The sequence below is a fragment of the Corapipo altera genome, unplaced genomic scaffold (assembly GCF_003945725.1).
Source record: "Corapipo altera isolate COAL_440 unplaced genomic scaffold, ASM394572v1 61305, whole genome shotgun sequence".
In the NCBI taxonomy this organism is placed as follows: Eukaryota; Metazoa; Chordata; class Aves; order Passeriformes; family Pipridae; genus Corapipo; species Corapipo altera.
Window position 1 is genome coordinate 1452272 of NW_020884909.1, and position 12318 is coordinate 1464589.

The 12318-nt window shown below is 41.3% G+C and overlaps 1 protein-coding gene across 4 annotated transcripts in view; it reads right to left on the reverse strand.

The window, feature by feature from the left end:
• The window catches only part of PIGG (phosphatidylinositol glycan anchor biosynthesis class G), an 86385-nt gene that overhangs the window by 19372 nt on the left and 54695 nt on the right, over positions 1-12318 (reverse strand). For 2 of the 4 annotated variants that reach the window (XM_027653029.1, XM_027653030.1), the window contains exon 12: positions 11063-11226. The exons of the other annotated variants lie outside the window; for them this stretch is intronic. In XM_027653029.1, coding sequence (XP_027508830.1) covers positions 11063-11226 — 164 coding nt within the window. The remainder of the gene's footprint in view (positions 1-11062; positions 11227-12318) is intronic. 4 annotated transcript variants of the gene reach the window in all.

A 12318-nucleotide genomic window follows, 5' to 3' on the forward strand; every position in this document is an offset into this window, starting at 1 on the left:
CAGAAGAGATAAAGGTAGCAAAGAAGAGAAGTCAGAGACAGATGGAGACAGAGACTGATGGGGATGAGAAAGGTGAGAAGAAAGAGATGGAGAGTGAGATGGAAAGTTCAAGAGGGAGAGGAATGGTTGGGAGGTGTGATTGAGAGGGAGGGATAGTGAGCAGAAGAGAGTAGTGAGACAGAGAGTGGGACAGCAAGTGAGACAAGGACGACTGTGAGAGACAAAAAGCGTGAGGGAGACAAAGTGCTAACAGGGAAAAACTGAGAGATGGAAACGCATGAGAGGGTAGGAGACGCATGAGAGGGCAGGAGAGAACGTGAGACACAAAAGTAAGACAGAACAGGAGAATAAAGTGCCTAAATTGACACACTGACAGCAAGGCACATAAGATAGCAGCAAAGTGCATATAAGAGATGGAGAGTAGCAAAGCATGCACACAAGAGGCAAAGCTCATATGCACAAGAGGTAAAGCATGAGCACAGAAGACCGAGGAGAGAGAAAACAAGCATTCAAGCAAAAAAGAGAGAAAGGTAAAGTACATCCACATGCAAAAAGGGAAGCACAAGAGAAAACAAATCATGGGAGAAGCAAAGTGAGTGAGGGAGAGAGGCAAAATACATGAGAGGCAAAGCGCAAACGAGGGAGCGGCAGAGCACACAAAAGGTAAGCTCACATGAAAGGCAAAGTGTGTGAGAGAGAGGCAGCATGCATGCAAAGAAAACATGCACATGGGAGTGAAATGTACCTAAGGGGGGGAAGTGTGGAAGAGGGGGAAAATGCATGCAAGAAGGGGAATCACACAAGTGGAGGGAAGTGCACATAAGAGGCAAAGGGCAAAGCACAAGGGTAAAGTGACAGAATGAGATAGGGAAGTACAGAATTACAAGGAAAAAAGCACATGAGAGAGGCTCAGCACAATATACAGGTGAAAGGCAGGAGAGGCAAAACATGCAGGAGAAAGCAAGCATCAGGTAGCAGGGAAAGCATGAGAGGAACATACATGCAAGAAGCAGAGCACATTAACAACCATTAACCCAGCACAGCCAAGTCCACCCCTAAACCTTGTCCCAAAGTGCCATATCTACACATCTAAACATGTCCAGGGATGGTGACTCAACTATTTCCTTGGGCAGCTTGTTCTAATGCTTGACAATCATTTCAGTGAAGAAATTTTTTCCCAATATCCAATCTAAACTTCCCCTCGCACAGCTTGAGGTCACTTCATTTTGTCCTATCACGTGACACTTGGGAGAAGAGACCAACTCTCGCCTTGCTAGGACTTTCTGGTAGTTGTAGAAAATGACAGCCTCCTTTTCTCCAGGCTAAACAACCCTGTTTCTCTCAGCTGCTCCTCATAACACCCATATTCCCGACCCTTCACCAGCTTTTTTGACCTTCTTTGGGCACACTCCAGCACCTCAATGTCTTTCTTGTAAAGAAGGGTCCAGAACTGGACACAGAACTTGAGATGAGGCCTCACCAGCGCCAAGTACAGGGGGGTAGTTCCTGCCCTGGTCCTGCTGGCCACAGTATTGCTGATACTGGGCAGCTTTCCAGCCACTCTGCCCCCAGCCTGTAGCACTGCATGGGTTTTGACTGAATTTTAGGACCTGACACTTGACCTTGTTGAACCTCATACAACTGTCTTGGCCCATCAATCCAACCTCTATAGATCTCTCTCCAGTGCCTTCCTACCCTTCAGTAGATCAACATCCCCAGCCAACTTGGTGTCATCTGCAAAGTGACTGAGGGTGCACTCGGTCCTCTCACACAGATCACTGATAAGGGTATAGAAGAGGGATAGGTAAAGCACATTAGAATAAGGCAAAGGCTGTCAGAGAGAGGGAAATACGGGTGCAGAGAGAAAGAGAGGGGAAGCCTCAGAATGAGAGGGAATGTGAGAGAGGGAGAGAAGTGGGAAGGGGAAGAGGAACAAGGAGACAATGACAGAGGTAAGAAAGGAGGGGAAGCCACTGTGTATGTGGAAGGACTTGAGAAAGCTTCAAAGACAGAGACAGGAAATCCCTGAGGGAAGGAAAATGCAAATCTGAGGGGAAGAAGATCAGGTTCAAGACAAGTCAAAAGCAGGGTATGGCTGGGAGAAGCTTTACAGATTTAGTGGAAAAGCTATACAGACAGAAGGTACAGGGAGCGAGTGGGAAGGAGAAAGCACAAGAGAGATTCTGCAAGCTTAAGAGAAGGAGAGTGCATGAAAGAAAGAGAAAGTCTGTCAGAGACTGGAAAGCATACAGAGCAGAAAGTAAGAGACAAAGAGGCAAAGTGGCAATGAGGGAGGGAAGGGCTAGGGGAAGAAAAGGTATGCAAGAGAGAAGATGTGAGAGAGGAGGAGGACTCAGGTAAAAGATTTAACGTGGAACAGAGGGAGAGTGCAAGGAATTTGAATTTGAAAGCATCTGAGTCTGTGTGCAAGCTGGAATACCTGCGAGACACAGGAAAGCATGCAGGAAAGGAGAAAGTATACAGAAGGGAAAGGAAGACACTAAAAGCAAAAACAAGAGAGAGAAGGATGCACAAGACAAAGATACACAGGAGACCAAATGTGCACAAGAAAGTAAGCACAGGAAAGACAAGCACATTCACGTGAAAGAGGGAGAGCATTCCCGTGCATGCAAGAGGGAGAAAGTGAATTCACAAGGAGAATGCATGCATGAGAGTGGGAAGCATGCAAGGAGGAAGCTGCAAGATGGGAACACACAGAGGAGGAAAGGAGCACCCGAAGAGATAGAAGTGTGTCAGCCTGGGAAAGAGCATAAAAGTGAGGGAAACAGACAAGAGAGACAGAGAGAGGCATGTGAGAGAAGGTGGAAGGCTGTATGAGAGGGGGAGAAGTGCATTAGAGAAAGTGGAAAGAGCACACAGGGCAGAGAGAATGCAGGCGTGAGAAGGAGAAAGCACGGCTGGGAGAGGCAGAAAGTGAGCATGAGAGAGGAGAAAAGCATGATGCGTAGTCATGAAAGGAGAAGTCTGAGGGAGAAAGCATGTGAGGAGGAAAGCGCATGCAGAAGCATAAGACGGGGGGAAGCATGCTTGCAAAGGGACAGAAGTATGAGAGGGACAGAAGTGAACTGGGGAGGAGAGTAGGAGAGTGGGGAAGCCCACGGAAGGGAGGTAGAGCAACTGTGAGGAGAGGAAGCACATACGTGAGAGGTGGGAAGCACAAACATGTGAGAGGTGGGTAAAGTCTGCACACAGAAAAGGCAGGGAACATCCAAGTATGAAGGATGATGAAAGCACAGGCGTGAGAGACAGGGAAAGTGCACAAGGAGGGCAAGGGTCTGTAACAGGCTAGAAAAGCAAGAGAGAGGAAAAGCTGGGGCAGGGGATACAGGGAGAAGACAGGTGTAGTGCAAGACAGAGAGAGAGACTGGGATAGCAAGAGAGAAGCTTGAGTAAAGGTGTAAGAACCCTGTGTAAAACCACACCCAGGTGCCCCAGTTTGGCTGGGACACCTCATGTGCATGAATAAATATGTACTCTTGTAATTCTGTGCTTTCTGTCCTGGTGAGTCAGAGAGAGAGAGAGGGAAAGCACACAGGAAAGTGCAACTTCATTTCATAGCAGCACCAAGCTTCACAGCCCTTCCTCTACTATCAGCTGTGTGGACTAATTAAAATCTTCTTAGAGCCAGTACAGACAAACCTAACCCCTTTCATCAGAATTGACTAAAATTCTGTACCCAGTACCTACAATTTTTGAAAATAACATGCCCCATGACCACCTGTTATCCTGCAATTCTGATGAAAGTTAGCTTTCCTCTGTTATATTCCAGTAGCTATGGTTCAGTAACAATAGAAAGAACTGCCATAAGTTGATTTACAGACTCAAAACTTAACCAACATTCCTTTCATTATTTTTTCACCTTTTCAGTGGCTTTTTAAGTCTTTCTAGAGTCCTGCTAGCAGTTTCTGGCTAGACTGTCATTATTCTTTGAGGATACTCTGTGTGCTTACCACTGGATCACAAAATTTCCCCTAGGTTACTCATGCTCAGCATTGTTAATGTTGATTCTCTTAATATATTTAATAAGCTTATGTGCGTATTAACATTAAATAAACTTTTTTGTGTCAGCAGCTTTTGGAAACCTAACCATACATGATGACAGAAAAATATTGTCTCACAAGACAGAGATTCCAAATAAAAATAAAGGACAAATACAGCAAAGTGATGCATACCTGCACTCTAGGTAGAGTAAGAGATAGTTTGCAGCTCTACAGATGTACTGAAAACTGGAAGACTGTACAGTCAATTAAGCTATATGCTCTTAAGCATATCTCTGTAAGTCACATGAACACCAGAAGAGCAAGAGGAAGAAGACAATGTAACCATGACAACCTCAAATCAGAGCTTAGGCAGAAACAAAAAAGATTTTCAGAATGCTTTCAATTCAGTACTACTCACAAAGAAAAAGTGACAGACCACTTTAATTAAAAAGCATATCTGATGTGCATATGTGACATGATCTCTACCCAAGCCTGCAGTTCTGTTGATGAGAACAATCTCATGGCAATGGCAGTATGTAGCATCAATAAGACCATTTAAAAGCTGAGTGGCTAACTCTACAATGCATTTGGGCAGTAGCTAACACACTGGAGCATGAGTTGTCAATTAGGGGAATCAGTCACTATTAGAAAACAAACCTCGTGTTGGATACGCTCACTCTACCAAAAACTACATCATAATTTTATAAGTTATAAATCTGTTCAGATGCTTACTTCTATCTACAGAAAGCAAAAATAAACTAACCTACCCCAAAACTGTGTATTTATAAATTCTGTGCGCGCAATTTTCCTTAATATTTACACAGAAAGTGCTCCAGCTCCTAAAGCACAGCTGCAAAGCTGGTCCATGGAGCAAGACAATGACATCTGTTTTGCAAATGGCTTTGAAGCAACTTGTCATTTGTTTATAACAAAGGCAACCCTACTTTGCTGGATCACTTTCTAATAAGAAAATACTTTTCAATGCTAAAAGTCATGGATGCCTGATGGAAAACTCATAGGAAAAGTTAGTGTCTCCCCAATATGACAAAGGAATGAATGAAGAGGTATCCATCACAGAGCAGTATGAGAGGAATCTTCAGCTACCTCTACAATGACAATATCTCAGGAAATACTCTTCCAGCTTGTGGCAATAAAACCCCAGCCCAACTTTATCAAATAACTTCCAGATTTCCATGCATATCAGCAAACAAGTAAATAACTTCTTCTGTACTGTTTTTATTTATTTAGAGAGTGGGGCTGCTAGCAGCACAATAGATAAAAAGTATTACCATTCTAGAGAATGCAACAGTGTATATTCTTAGATGTAAACATTTTTTCAGCTTTAATTAACCTAAGAAGAGAGAATAGAGTGAAACCCAAAGAATAAAAAACTACTTGTATAAAACACTGAAGGGTTCAGTGTAAAATGTTTGTATCATTCCTTTATCTTTAAGGAGAGCTACACTTTCTGCCTAGGACTCAAAAAAAAAGAAGTCCAGCTTATGTCAGAAAGAAAAATGGTTAATGTATGAACATGGATTGTGAATGGGGGACTCAATGAATCAAACACGAGGCTAAAAATGGCAAAAGCTGATATTAACTGCTGAAGTTCCTTTAGCTAGCAGGCCTTCCTAATTGTGTTTAGATCAGTATTATAAAAGAATTCACAGCAAAACTCAAGTTTTCTGTGCTGGAATCCCACATTAAGAAAGTCAAGGCATAACATTAAAGTTATGCAACTATTAACACCCTCCTGTTGGGCATAACTTCCATTTTCAACATCTGAAAGGCATTTACTAACATGAAAACACTGTTACAACTTTTATCACTGAGGAAGAAAAGCCAATAGGCATGCAGCCTTCAATGCTAGGAAACAGCCACCAGTTCACCCTGACACTTAACTCATGAAACCAATTAAAACACAGATTCCAATGTGCAGGTAATCTAAAAACTACCACGGTGCCTAGCTGAAGAGTTGTAATTACAGAATACTGTGAACATCACCCACATAACAATTTTGTTTGGGTAGGAACTTGAAAACTGAATCCATCTGGAGTGTACTGCACAGTGAGGCCATATAATATAGGTTAGATGATCCGACAACATGGCCCCTTTCCAGTCAAGGATCCAAAAATACAAAGTTCTACCTCAGATCAGACCAATGGAGTAGTCACTGTAAAAACTATCCTTTACATGAACGAGGTGCTCCCTGGAATTTATGCAAGTCACACACAGAACACTTGGTTAAGTTCAGGCATCAGTTTAATCAGTACTCCCTGTCTCAAAAACAGTTTCAAGAGTTATTGCACAGTTTCCATGGAGACTGAACCTAAAGAATTCTTCTTTCTATTTCTGTCTGTGAAAATCCCATCACATTTAAGCTGCCAAGTTTCTCAGGAGAGCCTGAAGGATTAAAAGTGGCAGTTATATCCATGTTAGTGTCTATCACATGCCACTTAATTATTTTGGAAACATATTTACCTTTCCATATGAGGAAAATATCTTACAGTTTCACATGTTTGATCAGATGGAAGCAAATTATTTAAGGACTTCCAACTACATTTCCACAGCAAATGTATTATCTGAAAACCTCTTTATCTTCTATTCCATCTTACCATACTGGCCAAAGATACATGAGCTACAAGTATCTAATGCACTTCCACCTCACAAGTAGGCTCTTAATGTCTCTGACTGCATGCCCACAGGCAAACTGATGCAGTCCAGGCTAGGAAAAGCGAATAGTCAAGTGGAATGAAAATTACTGAGATACTGCACAAAGCCCACCTGGAGGCCAGTCACTAATGATCAACAGGATGTCACACTGGGGCCAATACCATTTCATGTCTTCATTAATGACCTGGGTGATAGGACAGAGCGTCCCCTCAGCCAGTCTGCACACAACAAAGAACAGGGAGGAGTGCTCTGTTCAAGAGGTGGGTCTGCAGACGGGTCTGCTGCCACTCAGGGGCATCTCAACAGGCTACAGAAATAGATTGACAAGAAACTCAAGTAGTTCAACAAAGGGAGATGCCAAATTCTGCAACTGGGGAAAAGTAAACCCATGTACCAGAACAGGCTTGGGGCTGACCATGTGGAAAGCAGCTTGGCAGAGGGCATATGTTACTCTTGCTGGACAAAAAGCTGAGCATGAGCAAGCAATGTTCCCATGAAACAACCCAGGGCTGCAGTTGGAAAAGTAGAGTCAGCAGGTTGAAAAAGGTGATCTTTCCTCTCTGCTAAGCAGTGGTGAGATCTCATCTGGAGTTCTGGATCCAGTTGTGGGCTCCCCAGTACAAGACAGACATGGGTGTACTGAAGTGAGTCCATTGAAAGCTCACAAAGATGATTAAAGGACTGGAGCATCTGACATATAGTGGGAGGTTGAGAAAGCCGGGATTGTTTAGCCTCGAGTAGAGTAAGCTCAGTAGGGTTCTCACCACCATTCATAAATGTCTCATGGGCAGAGGTGAAGAAGATGTACTGAGACTCTTCTCACTGGTGCTCAGTGAAAGGATGAAAGTCAATGGACATAAATTGATATACAACAAATTCCACTTAAACACCAGTAAACAACTGGTTAACTGCAAGTGTTGCCATACACTGGAACAGGTTGCTGAAGGAGGCCCTGGAGTATCCCTACTGGCTCTAGCTGACCTTCCTTTGGACAGGAGGGCTGGACTCCAGACTCAAGTATTCTCTGGTTTCATAAATGCAAAATGAAGACAGAGGGAAAGGTATACATGTGTACTTGCCCTTAGGCAGTGACGCCCAATGGAACTAAGCTTCAAAGAACTTCATCAAGAAGCTCTGGTAAGCCAACACAACAGACACAGCTGTAAATTACATGGGCTCTGCTAAGCAGCTGGAATAAACAAAAATAGCCCTGAAGTCAGTTTTCTTTGTCTAGGTCAACCTCTTCTTTTAGAGCAACAGCTCTAAAAGAGGCTGCAGGATGCTAGGTTCTTTGCTAGGAACGGCACTGCTGAGTGGTTCTGGGGACATCCGTTCATCTTAGACTGTATCAGGACGGGTCAGGAATCTTGACAACATCCTGTGGCAATATAATGGGACCCACTCAGCATACTCCACAAAGGAGAGCCACTGATTCTTTTAGACCTTCCCATCTGGAGGAAGCGGGGAAAGGATCTTCATCTTGCTCTCAGGACCACATTAAAAAGGGTTTGAATTTCACTGACCAAGGCACATTGCTTAGAAGACAGTTATCAAGAAGCTTTTATAAAGAAGATCCTATAGCATTTAGCAGTTTTTTTAAGAAGTTCAGTGTCCCATACATTTAAGAAAACACATGAAGCAAATGGCCCTCTGCCTTCTCCATTTCCAGCTTTGGTTCCAATGAATATCAACAAGGTAATGAGACAATCACTTGGACAGCAATGGCAAAGTACAAGAGTAAAATAAAAGGCATACAGACCAAGTTCTGAACAGATTAACATACCAATTTAAGTAAGTCCCAGCAGCTAGAGATTCCAGTCCATTTTTGTGCACTGTTTCATAGAGGAAACAACCTTACCAATTGACCCAAATGAATCTTAAAAATGGCTACAGACACAAGCTGCTCAATGGAATCTACTTACATAAGTGATGTGGGTATTATAGGCCGTAGCTACCCACTTGAGCACAGGTTAAACCAGCACTGTACCTGGCAACACTAATAGCTGAGCTTTTAATCTGCAAAAATTCAACCAAGAAAACATCAGAACAACAACCAACACTACTACAGACGCATATTATTTGAAACAACATTAAACAAGTACAGACAAAGATTTTGTTACAGAAAGTTTTTCATTATTTTGTTAGAAGAGCTTTCAAAAAACATGCTATATGGTATCATTTTCTCTTCATTGTATGTTAGTGTTCATCACAGTCTGCAGTCTAGGTTTTAAACAACGTTAAAACTGCAGCTCTTTAAATTATGGGAACTCTTACTCTTTCCCCTTCCCTCCCCAAACAATAGCATGAGCAGTTTACTGTGCTCAGAGTCCTCCAAGCACAAGCAAAAAGTGTCAGTTTCAAAGCACCTACAGTGTAATAGTGAAGAATGGAAAGTGGGCCTGCTAAAAAAAACCCAACACGACATGAACAAGGTTGTGAACAGTGAAACCATACAGCACTGTTTTAAACAGAGGTATAAAAGAATTGGGTAAAACAGGACATTAATAGAATCCAAGCAATACCCGGCTCCATGGTTCACATATTTCCTAGAAGACAAGTAGCAGCACTTTTGATATGTACAGGAGCACCCTTCTTAAAGAGAGTTGAAAGAACAGAGAAAACTTGAAGAGCTTGGATACTAGAAAAATGTATTGATGGAGCAAAGGAGTAACTAAAGCTAAACTGAGGAGCGTTAGAGTTAAAACTTAACCTGGTGTCAAGTCACCAGGCAGTAAGGAAAATTCAAGAAAAGGATCTCTTGTCTCTTAGGATCAAGACATCAATAATTAGTGTATTCCACATCTACTCCTCCTGAAGCAAAAATAATATCAGAATGAACAGAGAAAAGGCTGGCTTTCAGAAGCCAGAACACCAGTACTTAGCCTATACCAATCTACATAAGACCAAAAATGACTTCAAGCTAGCTGGCCTCAGGCTGAGAGGTAATGTTCTAGAGTGAAACTCAATCTACACTAAGGCATGCATTACTAGAGCAATACAATGGTCCAGCACTGGGCTGCATAATTCCACAGCAACCAAGCAGAGTTTCTAGACATCTTTAGAGAGCAATATAGCAGACAGACAAATAAGCCAATAAAGGTTAGTCACTGTGAATATCTGTTAAAGGTGCCTGTTAATACAGAACGATGGAACACAGTGACTGTGCAGGGATTTAGTCTGTTAGAACAGGCCCCTGCTGGCTCAAAAACCTCCCCTAGACAGTGCAGCTGGATCAGCTGGGGATCCCATCTCCTTACACCTTTAATGAACACACGCCAGCCAACACAAGTTCACAGTGTAGGCATAGCCCAAAACAAACAAGCAGAAGACAAAAGTCAAAAAAACAAAAAGCACTGACACGATGAGACTGGATGACACTGTAGATAAAAGGGAGTCAGAGATTTACAGAGGATGACAATGCATAAGGTAAAAACCTGTGATAAACTCAATACTGCCTAAAAATCCCACCTGCCAATCCTACTGCGACATTTTCTTCATCAATAAAAAAAAATGCATTTAAATTCCACAGATAACAGAGAAAAGACTACGAGATAGTAAGAATATAGTCACTGTCAAATGTTATTTCTGTGAAAATATATCAGGTTTTTGAATTTTGGCATTGATAGGATACAATAAAGAACTCACAACTCCTCTGTCTATTTCAATATTCTGCATCACTCCCTTTGAGAACCCTGAATGATGAGTTAAAAGCAATTTTAGAGAGTCCAATTGAATTTTACATGTACACTCTTAAATTACCAGGCATTTTTCAACTGTTTTTTTTTAAACTCTGAAGCACTAACTCGTTTTAATTTATCCGCCACACAAGATACCCAAAGCACAAATATTTTATCTACAAATGACTGCAATAACCAGTAACATACAATAATATAAGTATGGTTTATTCATAAAACGTTGCATGTCACTATGTCAAAGAAGGACAGACATTCAAAGAACACCACTTTAGTTAAGTGTGAATTCTATTCTATTCCTTTAAAAAGTCTTTCTCGGGTCTCTGACTCAATAGGTTCCGAGAAGAACGTTTTTAGGCAGAACATGCTGTCACAACAAAACGTAATAAAATTTTAAGTAATTTAGCACAGCAAACTGAGAACGCATTCAGAGAAAAAAAAATTAGTGAAACATACATGCACATTCCCAGCGCAAAACTTCTGCAAATAAAATGAAACTGGAAGAGCTGGGTGATACAAATTCATGCCGAAGACAGAACATGCATTTTCTTAATAGAAAACTAACTTCCAAAGGGAAAAAAAAAAATAAATTACGTGACCAAAAAGTATTTCTTTGACAAAACATACACACTTTATGGATGGTATTTATATCTGCAGTACACAGAGGAGCTCTACTTTAGTTCAAAGCACGATTACCTGCTAACTTCAGAACTTAAGTAGCACAGCAGATGAATGGCCCAAAGAAAAGGTCCCGCATATGTTGCAAACGCCGTAAGGAAGATAGCTGGTATCTCCACATAGCTTTCTAGTCCCACAAAACCTGCTGAAACATCCACAGTAGCAATGCCATTTGAATTTCCCTGAAAACAGAGATAAAATTGCAAATACTCAAATATCCCCAAAGACACATTTAGAATACATTAGAATAATATTAATTGTTGCGCCATTTAAACACTTACTCTTTAAGCCACTTTACAGTACAGCTATATTCTTTACATCTGAATTTTAATAAAACAGCATACCAAACAAATGCTTTTATTTAGGATTTACAGACTAATGAAGGCATAAACAGCATGCTATTTTGCATATTTTGTCTGCAAATAAATATGACTATTGTTTAATAAATTACATTAAAAGTAATCTAAAGAAAGCACCTACACTTGCTGATTTCAGTTGCACTAATGAAAAAAAGCATTTTTCACCACACATGCTTCAAACAAAATGCCTAAAATTACACCAGGAAATAAATATTTCTCTCCCTTAGAGACAACAGGACTCTAATTTAGAGCTGTAATGGAACATTACATCGCCCACCTGCCTGTCCCATGGCCCAAGTCTCTGCATGTAAACAGATTAAGACAGGAAAATTTAGAAAGGTTTCTGCTACCCAACTCTTATACCACAAAAGACTGCACTGAAATGGACCAAAAGTCAGCCTAGATAGCCTGAATCCTCAATAAAAGACATTTAAAACCTAGTAAACGAAAAATAGAAGGAACATACAGCAATTAAAGTATCAAGACTTGTGTATTTTATGTAGTTTTCCAGTGATCAAAACCACTAAATACCAAGGAATAATATAATATTGAAAGAATTGTTTTTGACTGAAAATCCCCAAGTATTTAACTTTACTCAAATACCTAAAGCAGCAAAATACACCCTGTGATTATGGCAGAATGGCCAGTTACCCCAGGAAAGAAGTGCTATCATCATATACACATCTGTCACAGAGTCCAGAGTGCACGAAGAAGCACAAAAAATAGGTAGTTTTTCAGGTACATAACTAAGGAGGCACCAGTGACAGCAAAAACAAAAAAACTGTTCCTGAAACAGCTCTAAAATCTAAGAGGAGAAAGCCATCCATGTTGACAGAACCCTTCAGAGTTCATTATAAGTAGTCACTGTCCTCGTGGATCCTACCATGAAGATGTCCTCAACATGTAAGGGGAGTC